General features: G+C 45.1%; 1 protein-coding gene across 2 annotated transcripts; it reads right to left on the bottom strand.

Moving 5' to 3' along the window:
• Nucleotides 1–396: 396 nt before the first annotated feature.
• Nucleotides 397–16,599, bottom strand: LOC139375336 (isoleucyl-tRNA synthetase 2, mitochondrial). Of its 2 annotated transcripts, XM_071117027.1 has the most exons (22): nt 16,180–16,599; nt 15,786–15,908; nt 15,467–15,620; nt 14,954–15,102; nt 14,781–14,830; nt 11,031–11,231; nt 10,807–10,922; nt 10,547–10,716; nt 9,613–9,703; nt 9,347–9,498; nt 6,774–6,934; nt 6,595–6,697; nt 6,390–6,483; nt 5,827–5,907; nt 4,912–5,014; nt 4,673–4,775; nt 4,415–4,540; nt 4,070–4,308; nt 3,773–3,918; nt 3,498–3,688; nt 3,195–3,339; nt 397–1,129 (listed from the first exon to the last, which is right to left on the bottom strand). In XM_071117027.1, exons 1-22 carry the CDS (start codon nt 16,438–16,440, stop codon nt 984–986), a joined length of 3,105 nt encoding a protein of 1,034 aa, XP_070973128.1. In that variant the 5' UTR covers nt 16,441–16,599; the 3' UTR covers nt 397–983. The 2 variants fall into 2 exon arrangements, with proteins under 2 accessions (XP_070973128.1, XP_070973129.1); XM_071117028.1 differs by lacking the exon at nt 5,827–5,907.
• Nucleotides 16,600–18,663: the final 2,064 nt, after the last annotated feature.

Here is an 18,663-nt window from a genome sequence, read left to right as displayed (position 1 = left end):
GCATGGTTTCTCTCTCTCTGGGCCTGGGGTAAGAACAGTTAACACTGGTCATTTCCAAAGATGGTAGCAGTACATGGCTGTGTTGAGTAATGGAAACGGGGATGTTCTGAAAAAATGGGGAGAGGTTGGGTTGTGGGTTAAATGCATCACTGCCCTTAATGTCATGCACTGCTTCAAGCCACACACTAAATGGAGCGAACGTACTTCAATGTCTGTTCCAAGAACGTTTTGGGGAAACGTGGCGTTCAGTAAAAACCGCCATGGGATTCTCTCCAGACTATTCAGGTAGACTCAGATATTTGTACCCTACTGAATGACACCTTGGTTTTCAAAGGGTGATAGGAATCACTGGTTTAAGAGGATTTTTAGGAATATTGCACTTATTTGGCTTCCGAGTGTATTTTAATGATCATCCTTTATTTAATAGATTTCGTACAAGTGGACAGGAGAACTATACAGATTATCATTAAACATGAATACAAATAAAAAAACTAAGCGCTCAGTGTTGTATCATCCCCTATATATCCTTCTAATACATACAATAATCAGACCCGATGACTTCTCTTAGTAGGTATATTACTGCACTCTGTGCCTCATAGGAGGGGTCCAGGACTATCAATACATGTCCCTTTCTAGGAAACATCACTGATGTGCACTTCTTTGGGAGAGGTGTCTTATGAACTCAAAAGTACTGCATAGCTCTTATGACAATTCCCTCTATCAAAATAAAATGTGTGCTTTGTTTTACGAAGCCTGTCTTGTAAAGCATCCATCCTCACTGCATGCGGCAACATGCCAGAGTCAATGAAGAAAGATAATGTCATTTAGGTAACTGCCAGACAGTCTGGCTGTCGCTGTTACCCCTCTCAGTGCGTTGCTAAGCAGGGTCTTTCTTGGTTGACCCCTGGTTGTCTGGAGTCAGTTCAAGCAGACAGACCGGGTTAGACGGCAATTTGCAGGTTGTGATGGTGCGGGTGGACGTGTCACTGCGCCCCAGTAAGGATGGTCTGGCAGCGGGGGCAGGGGCAGTCTGGAGAGCTTGAGGTGTACCGTCGGCACCTCGGGCACCGGGCCATGGAGGTGGGAACTGCCGCTACTTGGTAAGCACTGTCCTCACGGATAACCCCACCTGATTGGACAGAGAGAAAATGTTACTAGGGGCTATGATTAGGGAGGTTAAAAGGTCACATTCATTAGTGCACACCATATTAAAAAGTTTCTTATTCGACAAGTTAAGGTTTGGTGTATAGTGAACACGAACCAGGTTACTGTATGACCCCTAAAATACTTGGGTGTTTTGAACAGACTATGATTGCGTTAAACTGGCAGCCCAATTTTGATATTCTTTACACTAATTGGTGTTGACCGATCACATCATCTCTTGTTTTTTTAGAGCTGATCTGATTCGTCAAAAGACCAATTAGTGAAAACAAAGTTCAGAATTGGGCTGCCTATAAAAATTGTCATTGTCATCCTAATAATTGCTCCCAAAGTTGATTTCTTCAAACCAAGCTGCGTACCTATTGCAGATTCGGTCTTCCCAGCCTGGTGCAGGTCTACAATTTTGTTTCTGGTGTCCTTTGACAGCTCTTTGGTCTTGGCCATAGTGGAGTTTGGAGTGTGACTGTTTGAGGTTGTGGACAGGTGTCTTTTATACTGATAACAAGTTCAAACAGGTGCCATTAATACAGGTAACGAGCAGAGGACAGAGGAGCCTCTTAAAGAAGAAGTTACAGGTCTGTGAGAGCCAGAAATATTGCTTATTTGTAGGTGACCAAATACTTATTTTCCACCATAATTTGCAAATAAATTAATAAAAAATCCTACAATGTGATTTTCTGGATTTTTTTTTTTCATTTTGTCTGTCATAGTTGAAGTGTACCTATGATGAAAATTACAGGCCTCATCTTTTTAAGTGGGAGAACTTGCACAATTGGTGGCTGACTAAATACTTTTTTGCCCCACTGTATATACTGTATTCTATTCTTAGTCTATGCTGCTCTGACATTGCTCATCCAAATATTTATATATTCTTAATTCCATTCCTTTACTTTAGATTTGTGTATATTGTTGTGAAATTGTTAGATATTGCTACACCTGCAATAACATCTGCTAAATACGTATGTGACCAATAAAATGTGCCACTTAGAATTATCAGCCCACCGAGTGAAGCATGAGATTGAACTTCACTCAACTTTCTAGAGCAGGTGTAAACAGTGTTTACCCTCCACTACATCATCGGTTGTAATATGGCTTTTTAGTTTTTATTTCTGGCTTGGCTTCCCGTGTGATTTTACCCACGTGACACTTCTGGAAAGTAACAGAAATTATAGTACCGAACCCTTTTCATATTCTAGTTTCAAAAAGTACAGAAGTAGAAGTAGTCAGAGCATTCATACTTCTTGAGCTTCCCTGAGCAGAGCGGTTGTTCAGGAAGTTGTCAAGAAGGTGAGTGTTTATACAGGACCTCCTGCCCCACCTACCGTGTCAAACCCTCCTTACGGAGCCTCCGGATCGCATTGCTAGAGCAAGTATGAATTGGCTATTAACTGTGTTGGAGCTGTCAAACTGGTGAGCAGCTTATCTTGATCAGTGTCATGAAGCCACACCTATCCCACTCGCGTTAGAAGTTCAGAATGAGAAAGTCTAGGCTATATAGAAATAATGACGCTCAAATAAAAAGAATCCTTAAACTAAATAATGAGGATTTGCATCATCGTAATAAAGGTGTAGATTACATCACATATTCTAGTGTTCGAACTAGTAAACAAGGCTGAATGGGATTTCTTAATGTGACTCCGTGCAGCCAATGGAAAGGAGCTGCTTGTGGATTTGACAGCTCTAACGCAGTTCTACCTCCTACACTGCCAAAACAACCGCTTTGTGGATGTCAGCTAAAGCGGATATGATTGTATATAAAAACATTTTTAAAAGTAACCTTTATTTAACTAGGCAAGCCAGTTAAGAACAAATTCTTATTTACAATGACGGTCTACCCCGTCCAAACCCGGACGACACTGGGCCAATTGTGCGCCGCCCTATGGGACTCCCAATCACGGCCGGATTGTATGCAGCTTGGATTCGAACCAGGGACTGCAGCACCACTCGGGAGCCCTAAAGAACCCTGAGTTTTATTTTGGATTCAGCTACTACAGCATTGTAAATGTACTAGTGTTAGCTTAGCTTGGACTCACCCTCAAGGTTGATGAGGAAACTGCCATTGCTGATGAGGGCATCAGCGGGCAGGTCTCTGGGCAGGGAGCTAGTCAGGGTTGTCTGCGATGACATCATCAGCTCTGTTAGCTGAGAGGAAGAGGAAGTAGGTTCGTCTTGGAGAGACTGAGAAAGAGAGATTAGATAGGTAAAGTTTGTGGTAGCCAACTTGGAGTCGCCTTTCTGAGACCTGAAAGACCGTCCCTTCCATACAACTACATCTCAGCCGTTTGTGGTATAGTGATTATGACGAGGACATCAGAGAGCGCATTCTGCCCCCTTACCTCAATGAGTTCAAACAGTAGGCCAGGCTCAATCTCTATGGTCAGCTCATACTCGGCTGCATTGCGTCCTGGGATAGAGGACAGGAAGGAATCCCTGATAGCGCATGCCCCCTCCACGGCTTCCTCCAATCCCGGCCTCCGCCACACAGGACTGCTCTTAATCCAGCCACTCCTGAACAGGGTCTCCCCCTCTGAAGATAGAGACTTTCAGAGTTACTGAGACACACACAGGTACAGGCAGGCACGCGCGCACACACAAACACACAAGGCCATACCGTTATGTCCTGGGGCGTGTAAATAGACCTCTTCAGCTAGGTGAGGTAGGATAGGAGCGATGGAGCGCGTCACTCCGTCCAGAATCTCCTCTAGAACCGTCTGACAGGACCGCCGACCCAACGAGTCCTCAGGATCACAGTACAGCCTGAGAGAGGGAGAGAGTAACAGACTATTAATAGTGCCATATAGTAGCAATGACATTAGTCATTATAGTGTTGTCATAAGTGTAACAGAGTAGTAGTAGACAATGTAATAACAATCGCAGTGGTAGTAGTATTTAGCAAGAGTATCAGTACCTGTCCTTGATGATGCTGAAGTAGAACTTGGAGAGGTCTCTGGTGATGAAGGCTTGGAGCAGGCGGATGGCCCTGCCCGCACCAAAATCATTGTAGGCATCTGTCATCTTCATACTGTAGTTCCGTAGAAGGTGCAGTAGGTACTGGTCAATGTAGTGCATTTCTTTAGGGTCCACTGCCTGAGTACGAGGGTCAAAACCCTGCAGATTCCCTAGCAAGAACTTCAGGGTATTCCTCAACTAGAACGAGACGAGGAAGAGCTTTTACAGCGGAGTGGAGAAGCAGGTAACGGAGACTTCTACACAGACTGACAGACCCACAGATAGTAGACACCATGACACTCACCTTATTGATGCTGTCTCTGGCTGAGTTGAGCACGTTGGGGCCGATCTGGACCTCAGAGAAGACGTTAGACTCTGCCACCCACCAACGCAACACATCCACTCCATAGGCAGGAGACACACTGGGGTCCTGGGAGAAATAGAGGGAAAGAGATAGAAGAGTGGGGTAGGGTGAAAGCCTTTAAAGACTAACACTGTTGACCACCCCGGCAGTGTGTGTATGTTTCTCCAGAAAGGTTAGGTCTCATCCACAGCCTCTCACCTCCCCCCCGTGGATGACTGTATCGGGGTCTACTACGTTGCCTAAAGACTTGGACATCTTCTCTCCTTTCTCGCTTATCACAAAGTCATGTATCATCAGAGCCCTGAGAGAGAAAGAGAGAGAAAGTCATGCATCATCAGAGCCCTGAGAGAGAAAGTTATGAATACAGATTCTTCTCTGGCTTTCTTACGGACACATTTACAACAAGCACACATAGATATAAAAAGTATTTCACTGACTTGTAGGGAGCCCTTTTCTGCACGGCAACACTGGTGAGCAGAGAGGACTGGAACCAACCACCTATCTGGTCCTTTCCCTCCACATACACATCAGCCCTCGAGTCTGACGAGAGAGAGAGCGAGCGGAAAAACATGTTTAGTTCTTTGCAGTGTCTTGTTCTTAACCAATTCATGCGAACAGAGAGGAAAGCCAGATGGTTAGTATCAGGAGAACGTCACTGACTTTGTCCACAAGAGGTAGGACAAGTCTAGAGGGACAGAGACCACAGCCACTGGTAGTGAGGACATTGAGACAATGCATGACAAGTATACCAAGATTGTGCAACCATTCCTTGACCAATGCCCTGCGTGAAAGTAGTAGCGACAGACATTCCACCTTGGCCAGCCTTGGGAGAGACGGTACAGAAACGTTACATGGCGAGGCAGCCTTCCAAAGCCACGGGGTACTGTAGAGGTTAGAGAGCGGCTTAGAGACCGTAGTGCTCCTGCCTTAGACAATAGCACAGGTACAGCTACCAGGCTTTCAGGGGGAGATCCTCCCTTGCTGCCAAAGAGAGAGACTGCTGACTAAACAGAGAGCGCAGTCAGGGAGTGAATCTTATAGATAACCAATCTTTAAGGTGCTCAGCTCCCAAACAAGTTGCTCAGAGTCCCACATGCTGAGGAGAGAAGGGGAGGACAGCAGGAGAGAGTCAGAGAGAGAGAGGGGGGGGATAGTGAGAGAAAGAAACAGAAATCAATAGAAAAATGGAAATATAGAGAAGAGATGGAGAGGAAGTAAGAGGGATGAGTAGAAGAGGGGTGGAGGGGGGGATGAGTAGAAGAGGGGGGGATGAGTAGAAGAGGGGGGAAGGGGGGATGAGTAGAAGAGGGGGGAGGGTGGGTGAGTAGAAGAGGGGTCTGGGGGTTATTAACCTGGCACCAGGGGTTTGCGTAGGGAGGAAGGGAGCCAGCTGAGCCGTGACTCAGAGTCAGTGTCACTCTCCTCCTTCATTTCTGAAAACACAACACAACCACTCACATGGACAACATGGGTAAACCTTGGGAAATTGTGTGGCTGTATGTTTGATGTCAGTCTTGCCAAATGCCACAACAAGAACAATATCCAAACAAATGAAAGTCTTCATTATCTGACTATAGAACACTTCAGTAAGGTGTGTTCCAGAGAGGGATAGAGCTAATGGCTGATGTACGAGGACTACACACGCTTCATGTGAGATAGAAGTCATTTCTAATGCATAAACAATTCACCATGTGCCAGAGAGAGATAGCATCACCAGGCAGTTTGTACAGTATTCATTAACTGGTTAGTGCAGTAAGGACACTTAGAAAGTTGTGATTTAGCTAGGCCTAGCTAAGAAAACAGAATTCAAGGCTGTGTCTGAAGGTTAAGAAAACACAAGTGTAATCGCTAGTGTAAGAATACTTGGCAGATGTCGTACGTAGCTTCGCCAGGTTAGCTGAACACAGAGCCTCACCTTCAAGAACAGCAGCCCAGGAGGTTCCACTGTCAAACCAGATGTCCAACACATCATCTCCACGCTCGTAGTCTGTTACCTCTCCTGCTTTACTCTGACAAACACACACATACGTTAACCTTCACACACACAAGGTGCTAAAATCCTCTTTTAATCATACAACCATATTCACTGACTTGTGAGTCAAAGTGCTGCGGTGACTCACCTTCTTGAGCACCTCTGGTGGCAGTAGAGATTCCAGGGGCAGCTCCCACCAGCAGTCACTGCCCTTCTCTGAGAACAGCTGGGTCACATGGGATACAGTGTGCCTTTAGGGGGAGAGAGCAGGGGTCAGTGGCGTTGAGTGTGTGTGTGTGTGTGTGTGTGTGGTGTGTGTGTAGTTACTTGTTAATGAGAGGCTCTCCTGTCTCCTTGTGGTAGAACACAGGTATGGGCACACCCCAGCTCCTCTGGCGTGAGATACACCAGTACGGTCTTCTGTCCAGGTGGGCCAACAGACTGCCCCTCGCCGATTCTGGGATCACACGCACCTTAGCCAGCACTTCCTACACACAGTCAGAAAGAGTTTCTTTATCCTCTAGAGCAGCCCTCCACAACTAAATGTTTTAGTCAAATATTCTCTCTTTTTGGGCTTCTTGCAGTCTACAAATGATTTGTAATTATGTTCCGGCCCCCTGACCATCCGCTGAAGAAGAAAAAAATCATCCCGCAGCTGAATTCAGTTGATCCCTGCTCTATAAGAAGAATCATTCTCAGTTTCTAAGAGTCTAACTTACTGAGTGGGACCTGTTCTAAGTGTATGAGTGAGAATCATCACCTGTTTGAAAGAATCCCTCTCAATGTATCGCAGTGAGAACAGATTCATCTCTGGGGGTGATAGACAGGCTTTAAGAGATGTACAACGTGAGACAAAAAGACAGATACTTATGGACAAGGAGGCACACAATCAAAGGGTGGAGAGGACCCTCTCCTCAGGAAACACAAGGGTGGAGAGGACCCTCTCCTCAGGAAACGCAAGGGTGGAGAGGACCCTCTCAGGAAACACAAGGGTGGAGAGGACCCTCTCAGGAAACACAAGGGTGGAGAGGACCCTCTCCTCAGGAAACGCAAGGGTGGAGAGGACCCTCTCCTCAGGAAACGCAAGGGTGGCCTGGCGAGAGATTAAATCCATGGCTAGTGCCCCCCACATAGGCAGGGGAAAAACCAGTGCTGACCTTGGGGGACATGAGGGCCAGAACATGGCTAATGAACTGAATGTTTTCTTCTCAAGACAACTTCGTGTCGGAAGTAAAACAAATGGAAGCATCATTACAAATGTTTGAGGGAGTTGTTTGTTCAACAGTCTGATGTTTTAAAGTTGTTCAGCGGATATAACACATACAAAAGCCCAGGCCCAGACAAAATAAGTGGACATGTGTTAAAGCACTGTGCTGAACAACTGGCTGGTGTTTTTACAGACATTTTCCAATCCTCACTCAACCAGCAACACGTTCCAGTATTGTGGAAAAATCAATAATTATACCAATTCCTCAAGCATCTAATCCTTCTGTGCTGAATGACTACCGCCCTGTCGCCTTGACATCCTTAGTAATGAAATGCCTTGAGAAAATTGTGAAAAGTCATATTCTCAGTGTCACCAAGAAGCTCCTCGACCCATTTCAGTTTGCCTATCAGCCTAGCAGAGGAGTTGATGATGCCATTCTTACCCTCCTTAAACATGGTCTATAGACATCTAGAGGGTGCCAAATCCCATGTTAAGGTTCTGTTTGTTGACTTTTCTTCTGCCTTCAACACCAGCCTTACATTCTGGCACAGAGACTCATTCGGGACTTCTCCTTAGACGGGGGGCTGGTTTTGTGGCTGTTGGACTTCCTGAGCCAACGCTCACAGCGAGACAAAATAGGTCCCCATGTGTCAGATATACGCAATACCAACACAGGCTCTCCTCAGGGATGTGTTTTGTCCCCACTTCTGTACATCTTGTACACTAATAGTTGTACTAGTTCCCATACTGACAGACACCTCGTTAAGTTCGCTGATGACACTGCCTTGATCAGCCTGTTGCATAATGACGAGGAACATCTTGGCCCGGTCCTAGATGACTTTGTAGAGTGGTGTGAGGAATCACACTTGGTCCTCAATACCAACAAGACCAAAGAGATGTGCATAGACTTCAGGAAGCGTACAACACCTACCTCTGCAACATCTATCAGAGGTCAGAATATAGAATTCATAGAGGAATATAAATATCTGGGTGTTTTTTTGGACAATAAGCTTCAGTGGAGTAAATGTACAGACCTAGACCTGATCTACAAAAAGAGCCAACAGAGACTGTACTTTGTAAAAAAAAGTTTTTTAATATAGACTGTACTATATTGACTCTGTTTTACAAATCCTTTATTGAGAGTATTTGAACTTTTTGTATTGTTTGTTGGTTTGGCAATGCCACTGTCAGCCAGAGAAACATGCTGAGAAGGATTATCACCACAGCAAGCAAGGTACTTGGAGTCAAACAGACAGGCCTGGATGAGATCTTTAAGGTCAGGGCCCTCTGTAAGGCTCACAAAACCATATTAGACCCAAGCCACCCCATGTACCTGGACTTTGAATTACTCCCCTCTGGGCGCAGGTATAGGGCACCCCTCAGCAGGAAAAACAGAACGAGACAATAATTTGTGCCAGGTGTGATATCCCTCCTAAATAGCTCGGGCGAATGTTCCCATTGACTCCGTAAGGCCAGCAGGCTAGTCTTTTCTTCGTTTTTTTTATGTTTTATTTCTTATTTCTTACTATTATTATTTTTATTGGTGCGTAAATGTTATGAAAGTTGTTTTGTCAATCGTGTTTTGTATTTAAACGCCACTTTGAATGTGTACATAACACTGCAACAGAATTTCCCCATGGGGACAATACAGTCAGTAAGTAAGTAAGAGTTATCCTCAGTGTGTGATTCCTACCTTGGCCTTGTCTTTGAGGCTGGCGATGTCAATGAACCACTGTTTGCTGGGTCTGATGACTACAGGCTCTTTACTCCTCCAGTCGTATGGGTAACTGTGGACACACTCCTCCTCCTTCACTAGAGAACCGACAGCCTTCAGCATGGAGATCACTGACATGCACACAAAACACACACAAAAGCTTGTACAAAGAGAGCAAGAAGTTGAACTAGACAATACAAGTTGAGCATTATCCTCCCTGTCTCTCTCACACAGTTTCTTCCTACCTGTATCGTTGCCCTCCCCCATCACAGACAGACTCTGTAGCTCAGGCCCAGCCAGCTCAGTGAACCTGCCTTCCTCATCCACGATACACTCCTAGAACAGAGGAAACACACACAGCCATAAAGATTAGGGGTGGGTAATTTAAATGATTTTACTATTCGAATAATATCATGACGTTCAGATATACGGAGTCTAAATTCTCATTGTTATATAAAGAGTTACACAAAAAAATGATAGACTATCGACCAATCAGAACGACACAAATGCACACGGCAGAGGTAAACAGAGGCCATTCTGCTTTTCATCAGTAGTTTGGCTAACAGCAACAGTGAACGAGAAGTGTGATTTTCACTAAGATAACTGATTGTTACAAAAAGTGTTTCTGGTGAGTGTTTTGCGTTGATCTGCGTCAGGTATTGTAGAAACTCTTAGATGAGCGCCTGTAATTGCTATTTGAAGTGGGGCAATAGCAATGTAATGCACCATTATAAAAACTACACTCAAAAGTTTGATTAAATTAGGAATTTCAAATGTAGTGGTTATTAAACTATTGGGTATATCATTGCAAGTAAAAATGTCACAAGGATAATGTAATTTAGACAAAAGCTTTTTCATTGTTAAAATAGTCCTGAAATTGGTTCACTCTGAAAATGAACACCCACTCAAGTAATCAAATACTAACATCCGTTCGGACATTTGATTAACCCCAGGAAGAGATTGGACCCCAGGAAGAGATTGGACCCCAGGAAGAGATTGGACCCCAGGAAGAGCTAATGGGAATCCTTAATAGAAATACAAACCGTGCCCATCTCTAGGACAGATGTCATTGGAAGTTCATGAAGACTTTTAGCCTGGAAGCCAGAATGTTTTTGAAGTTCGCCAACTGATATTGTTCTGTCAATCCCATTGATATATTAGTCAACTAAAGGAACGCACCACTGATAGTTGAAAGTGGGAGGCCACACTGTAGTCCTCCATCCCATGGGCAGGAGCTGTGTGAACCAATCCCGTTCCTTTGCCCATGGTTACAAAATTAGCTGGAAGTAATGGAACCTCCTTCTTGGGAATGGTGGGATGCTGGCAGACTCCTCCCTCAAGTTCTGTACCTGGAGGTGGGGATGGGAAGAGAAAGTGACAAGAGTGACATGACAATGTTTATGTGTCTGTCTGTCTGAGTGTGTGTGTGTCCAGTTTACCTGTGAAAGTGCCCACACTCTCCAGCTCTGTGCTCAGCAGTGTTGCCAGGCTGGAAACGCGCTCAGTGGCCACTAGGAGGAGCTGTGAGCTGTCTCTCCTCTTCACTACTGAGTACCTGTGTGTGAGATATTAAAACACATTTACAAAAGGTGGGAGTTATACCGTATAGTACTGAAGGTGCAGGTAGGTGTGTGAGGGGATGTCTGTTGACAGTAGCACTTACTGGGCATTGGGCATAAAGCAGACAGCCTGGTTGGCTGGGATGGTCCATGGTTGGGTGGTCCACACCAACACAGAAATGCTGCCCAACTCCCCTACAGCTTCCGCCATCTTAGGGGGTAGGGTGGCCAGGGCGAAGGTGGCGTAGATTGCTTTGCTCACGTGCTGTGGGTTATACTCCAACTCTGCCTCCGCAAGAGCTGTCCTGGGGGGGGGGGGAAGAGAGAGCGAGAGAAAAAATTTGAGGTAAGGAGGAGGAGAATGAAAAGAGGGGTGGGGGGGAGAGACGCAGCAGAGAGACACTACATGGCCAAAAGAATGTGGACACCTGTTCGCTGAACATCTCATTCCAAGACCATGGGCATTAATATAGAGTTGGTCCCCCCTTTGCTGCCATAACAGCCTCCACTCTTCTGGGAAGGTTTTCCACTAGATGTTAGAACATTTCTGCGGGGACTTGCTTCCATTCAGCCACAAGAGTTTTAGTGAGGTCAGGAACTGATGTAGGGCGATTAGGCCTGGCTCGCAGTCGGCGTTCCAATTCATCCCAAAGGTGTTTGATGGGGTTGAGGTCAGGGTTCTGTGCAGGTCAGTCAAGTTCTTCCACACCAATCTCAACAAACCATTTCTGTATGGACTTTGCTTTGTGCACGGGAGCATTGTCATGCTGAAACAGGAAAGGGCCTTTTCCAAATTATTGCCACAAAGTTGGAAGCACAGAATCGTCAAGAATGTCATTGTTTGCTGTAGCGTTAAGATTTATCTTAACTAGAACTAAGGGGCCTAGCCCAAACCATGAAAAACAGCCTCAACATTATTCCTCCATCACCAAACTTTACAACTGGCACTATGCTGACATCCGCCAGCAGCATGCCATTGGTGGACTCGGAAAATAGCTGAATCCACTAATTTGAAGGGCCGTTCACAATCTTTTCTATGGAGGAATAATTGTCTATGGAGATTCGTCTGTCAGAGTGTCAAATGCTGAAGCGTGATTCATTACTCCAGAGAATGTGTTTCCACTGCTCCAGAGTCCAACGGCGGCAAGATTTACATAATCCCAGCCGATGCTTGACATTGCGCATGGTGATCATAGTTACTGATCAATTCATTTATAATTAGAAGTTTTTGTTATCCGTTTGAGAAACGTTTTTATTTTTGTACTCATGTACGATATCCTAACCCCCATCGATAAAAGACAGTACTGTGCAGCCGTCTTCATTGACTTGGCCAAGGCTTTCCACTGTGTCAAACACCACATTCTTATCGGCAGACTCAATAGCCTTGGCTTCTCAAATGACTGCCTCGCCTGGTTCACCAACTACTTATCAGATAGAGTTCAGTGTGTCAAATCGGAGGGCCTGTTGTCTGGACCTCTGGCAGTCTATTGGGGTGTCACAGGGTTAAATTCTCAGGCCGACTTCTCTCTCTCTCTGTAGATATCAATGATGTTGCTCTTGCTTCTGGTGATTCTCTGATCCACCTCTACGCAGATGACACCATTCTGTATACTTCTGGCCCTTTTTTGGAGACTGTGCTAAAAAAAAACATAAAATGAGCTTCAACGCCATACAACACTCCTTCCATGGCCTCCAACTGCATTTAACTGCTAGTAAAACTAAGTGCATGCTCTTCAACAAATTGCTGCCCGCACCCTCTCGCCCGACTAGCATCATTACTCTGGACGGTTCTGACCTAGAATATGTGGACAACTACAAATACCTAGGTGTCTGGTTAGACTGTAAACTCTCCTTCCAGACTCACATTAAGCATCTCCAATCCAAAATTAAATCTAGAATCGGCTTCCTATTTCCCAACAAAGCATCCTTCACTCATGCTGCCAAAAATACCCTCGTAAAACGGACTATCCTACTGATCCTCGACTTCGGCGATGTCGTTTACAAAATAGCCTCCAACACTCTACTCAGTAAACTGGATGTAGTCTATCACAGTGCCATCCGTTTTGTCACCAAAGCCCCATATTCTACCCAACACTGCGACCTGTATGCTCTCGCTACATATTCGTCGCCAAACCCACTGGCTTCAGGTCATCTATAAGTCTTTGCTAGGTAAAGCCCCGCCTTATCTCAGCTCACTGGTCACCATAGCAACACCCACCCGTAGCACACGCTCCAGCAGGTACATTGCACTGGTCCGCCCCAAAGCCAACACTTCCTTTGGCCGCCTTTCCTTCCAGTTCTCTGCTGCCAATGACTGGAACGAATTGCAAAAATCACTGAAGCTGAAGTCTTACATCTCCCTCTCTAACTTTAAGCATCAGCTATCTGAGTAGCTTACCGATCACTGTACCTGTACACAGCCAATCTGTAAATAGCACACCTGACTACCTCATCCCCATATTATTAGTTACCCTCTTGCTCTTTTGCACCCCAGTATCTCTACTTGCACATCATCATCTGCACATCCATCACTCCACTATTAATGCTAAATTATAATTATTTTCACCTCTAGAGCCTATTTATTGCCTACCTCCCTACAGATCTATAGATTTTTCTATTTTTATTTTGTGTTATTGACTGTACGTTTGTTTATGTGCAACTCTGTGTTGTTTTTTTCGCACTGCTTCACTTCATCTTCATGGGCGGCAGGTAGCCTAGTGATTAGAGTGTTGGACTTGTAACCAAAAGGTTGCAAGATCTAATCCCAGAGCTGACAAGGTAAAAATCTGTTTTTCTGCCCCTGAACAAGGCAGTTAAACCACTGTTCCTAGGCCGTCATTGAAAATAAGAATTTGTTCTTAACTGACTTGCTTAGTAAAGTAAACAAAATAAAAATCTTGGCCAGGTCGCAGTTGTAAATGAGAACATGTTCTCAACTGGCCTACCTGGTTAAATAAAGGTGAAATAAATAAAAATAGAATTAGTATTGTTTTTTGTGGTGTGGTTTACATATCAGCCCATGGGCTACCGACCACACCTGCACACCGTATTTTTATCTAAATGTTTTTATCTGTATTGTTGACGATAAGTTGTTTTTTTGGTGCAAATAAATTAAACATAAACCTATTAGGCTTGTGTGTGGCTGCTTGGCCATGGAAACCCATTTCATGAAGCTCCTGACGAACAGTCCTTGTGCTGACGCTGCTTCCCGAGGCAGTTTGGAACTCGGTAGTAAGTGTTGCAACCGAGGACAGATGATTTTTACGCGCTTCAGTACTCGGCGGTCCCGTTCTGTGAGCTTGTGTGGTCTACCACTTAGCGGCTGAGCCGTTGTTGCTCCTAGACGTTTTCACTTCACAATAACAGCACTTACAATTGACCGGGGCAGCTCTAGCAGGGCAGACATTTGACAAACTGACTTGTTGGAAAGGTGCCACTTTGAAAGTAACTGAGCTCTTCAGTACGGGCCATTCTACAGTCAATCTCTGTCTATATTGCATGGCTGTGTGCTCGTTTGTATACACTGGGTGAGAGGTAGCCTAGTGGTCAGAGCGTTGGTCTAGTAACCGGAAGGTTGCTAGATCGAATCCCAGAGCTGACAAGGTAAAAATTTGTTTTTCTGCCCCTGAACAAGGCAGTTAACCCACTGTTCCTAGGCCGTCAATGTAAATAAGAATTTGTTCTTAACTGACTTGCCTAGTTAAATAAATAAAATACACCTGTCAGCAATGGGTGAGGCTGAAATAGCCGAATCCACTAATTTGAAGGGGTATCCACATACACTACATGGCCAAAAGTATGTGGAAGAGCTATGTAGCAGAGACTATATCCAGAAGCCACTAAGTGCTGCCTACCTGGAGGAAGGAGACCAGAAAACTGGCTTGTAGTCCTGGTAGATCAGACCCTAGAAATTACAACACAAGAACAAACAGTTAGCTCCTGGGGGAGAGAGAGCGAGCAAGCGAAATAATGAGTGTCAGATCTTCTGGAGAGACAGGCTGACCCAAATTGATAGAATATATCCCACCTTGCTGTGCATGTCCTGGAAGACCTTAAGCTGAGCTGCCTCATAAGTTCCATCAAAGGTGTAGTAGCACTTATCCCAGTCCGCCATCACACCCCAGCGCTGGAAGGCAGCGCGCTGACGAGCGATCGCCCCCTCCGCAAACTCCCGAGCTGGAGAGCAGAGGGACCACAGTTCATCAACAGACACACACACAGCTGATTTTCTGGTGTCAGGGGGATAGTTTGTCAGCTTTCACAGGGGGATATCAGATTCTATTAAATCAATAGGCAGAGCTGTTTTTGTGTTTCAGTGAACCACAGTCATGTGATGAGTAATTTTGTCTGAGACCTGAATATTTGTGTAAGCTCCAAAAGTGAATGCCTACGCTTTTAACAGCCTACACTTTCAGCTCAATAGGCTAACATGATCCTTGCCAGGTCTCGCTGGTGACCTGGGTTTGATACCTAGTCAGTTCCATCCATCCACAATAAGTGACCAGTAATGTATCAGCTGTCTGTTCCCTGCCCCAATGACCTTTCTGTCTTATCTGCAGAGGGCTCAGTCCACTGGTTCCCAGCTCTCCCAGTGCCTTCAGCTCAATGGGCAGCCCATGGCAGTCCCAGCCTGGGACATAGTGAACCTGTTTCCCCCTCAGCATCTCAAAGCGGTTCTGGATGTCTTTGAGGATCTGGAACACACAACACCAAAGAATCATTATGATAAAGGCCTCGTCTTGCCAGTGAGAGCCAGCACGGATTCATCTCTGTTCTGGGTTCAAGTCCAGTTGAGAAATACTGCACAGCTGGATTCTCTGCTAAATGGCTAAAATGTCAAATGTAGCAGATAACAACACCTTATTGAGGGCATGTCCCACATGTGGGTCCCCGTTGGCGTATGGGGGGCCATCGTGGAGACAGTATTCCTTCTTGGCCTTCCTCTCTCTCTGCCATGAGTAGAGTTCTGCAAAGCCACACTCCTAGACACAGACAGAATCAATGCACTGACATATTACTGTCAAGTCTATAGTCATAACACAGGCACAGAGCTGAATTTCAGACAGTCTCATTGAGAAAGGTTAGTTAGTTAGCTAACCAAAATGAGTCTTGCAGTGGCTAGTAAACCTCTTGTTTGTTTATCTGACATTCTTTAGCAATCGGTCACACGCACCCGTTTCGAAACATGTGGCTCACTGGTAAGCTATCTAGTTAGTATGACATTAGCATGCTAGACTAGAGCACTCGTCTTACCTGTTGTATCTGTACCTCCCGGTCTATGAGATTCTGTCCGGTTAGTTTCATGGGGAATTCAGTACGGGGAAGCAACACACTGTCGCGGTACGGCCCGGCACCCTGGGCGGCTGCAGGGTGAACCGTACCTTCGGTGGAGCTGACATTTTGACAACGGCTGGTGTTGAAGGAGAGTGTGGGGTGGAGAAGGGCGCCTCTCCGAACACTCGTTCCCCATCTCGCTACGCTCTGGCTCACTGCTGAAATGCGGCACAGCAGCATGGAGAGGCAAACACTTCGTACTATTCTACCTACCAAAATTCAAAAACAGGTTTGTTGTTGTGATCGATCTGATTGCGACCTCTTAGAGCATTGGATCGCTTTTTCTTGTTTTCCGGAAGTACTGGACGTAACACACTACTACGGAAACTGTGAAAGGACAAATTAGTTGTCTTCTTCGAATAGGTTCAACGGCGGTTGGCATCCAATAAATGTTGCATTACCGCCACCTACTAAACTGGAGTATAACTCCCTTATCCTTTGCCTAAATTTGTGTTTTTTTAATCTAAAAAATATGTAAACAAATACCCTACCATCTAACACTACACAAACAAAAATAATAATAAATGCCATACTCCACTATTTAAATGCATTTAGTCCTACTTCAGGCCAACAGCCTGAAAGGATGGGACACAACCACTTGACACACCCTGTGTCTCGCACACACAAATACCTCTCCGCAGCTGCAACCACAAACTCTATTTTCTGTGACTTACGTTCCACCCCTGCTGTACAGTTGATAACCATTACTATAAATGCCAAAAGTCCAATCTTACTGAAACATATATCACTTGTTGGCCCATCCCTCTGTACTGGTACAGATCTACTACTCACACCACTCCTCTCAGATCCCTCTCCCTTGACCAAATCTTTTTCTACTTTCTTCACTGCCTCAGCATATGACAACTTCTGTACTACTCTATCCCTGGAAACCTCAACCTGCCTCTCTCGCACAGGACATTTCTGATCCCCAGCCCCATGGGCACCCCTACAATTAACACATACCACCACTTTCCACAATGCTACACATTCCTTTGTCTCATGCCCTTCTGCACACTTCTCACACCTAGGAACCTCCCTCCTACAGACTGCTGCCACATGCCCATAAGCTTGACACCTGTAACAACGTAATGTAGTCAGCATAAAAGCTCATACAGGATCATTTATATATCCTAACATCACTGTTGGGCAAAGACTCAACAAAACTCAAAAGAACAGACAATGATTTCTGTTTCTCCACACATGCCACCCTGTCTGCGTCGCACCAAACGACAAGCATCACAAACACCGGGAATCTTCCCCTTCAGTTCGTCAGATTTCACATTTACCGCTACCCCAGTAATGACTCCTTTCAATGGCGCCCTATTTTTGAGAGCAAAACAATTCACATCTCTTGCCCCCTTTCATTTAACACAGAGCGCCTGCTCCCTCTGACCAGCAGAAATACATACAAATGATCACAATACAACTTTTGGTTACCCTCACCAATTCCACAGCCACCAACTCTGTTTTCATTGACCCTGAAACCTCAAATGGATCAGCCAATAGGCAAGGGTCCACTTTTTCCAAAAACTTCACAGACTAATCTTTATCCTGACCCTCCGTGCAAGCCTCGGGCTCCGACAACTTCCTCACACCTACCACCTCCAATACTTCACCCTCACTCACTTCTCCTCCTGTCCAACTCTCTCTGCTTAAACTTTCTACCATTCTTCTTTAACAAATCATATTTTTTCCCATCATTTTACTGACCCAAGCTCACCCTCTTCCTCCCTCTCTCTCTCTCTTAGACCTCTGACTCTCTTTTTCCCTCCTTCCTCCTCCATATTTCAAGTATAACTCTCCTTGTGATAATACTGCACTTCTCCTGACAAACATCTTGTCCTTGCATTGTCAAGGGACGCCATTTAACCGGCTGTCACAATCTCCATACAATCAGCACGAACCCCTCGGGATGTAGCTCTCAACAGTGCATCGAACATGTAAAGGCCAAATGAGTTGTCATTGTGGTAGATAGTTTATATTTACCGCTAGATCTGTTTTTGTGTAAAACCTTTATTTGACATTTATCATCAGGATATAACATAATAGCCAATATTTTCAACATCATAAACTACACTAGGCCTAGTGTAGAAAATACCCCCATTATGTTCAGGGAGGACAACAGGTGATAAACTCTGAGGAGAGATCATAATAGTATCAAGCTCTTCAAATTATAAACTTGTGAATTAATAGGCATATTCACTGACCGTGATATATAGGCCTAAAAAAGACAGTGATTAAAAACAAAGGTTATTATTTGAATTGCTGACAGTAAATCAAAGATGCTGTAAAGCACGTGTCAACCTCATTCCAGGATGGGGCGAGTATCTGCGGTTCGCTCCTCCCTTGTATTTGATTGACGAAATAAAGTCGCTACACTAATTTGCAAGGCACTCCCCTCAC

This window comes from Oncorhynchus clarkii, chromosome 19, assembly GCF_045791955.1.
Source record: "Oncorhynchus clarkii lewisi isolate Uvic-CL-2024 chromosome 19, UVic_Ocla_1.0, whole genome shotgun sequence".
Taxonomy (NCBI): Eukaryota; Metazoa; Chordata; class Actinopteri; order Salmoniformes; family Salmonidae; genus Oncorhynchus; species Oncorhynchus clarkii.
This window is presented reverse-complemented; position numbering and strand designations above follow the sequence as displayed.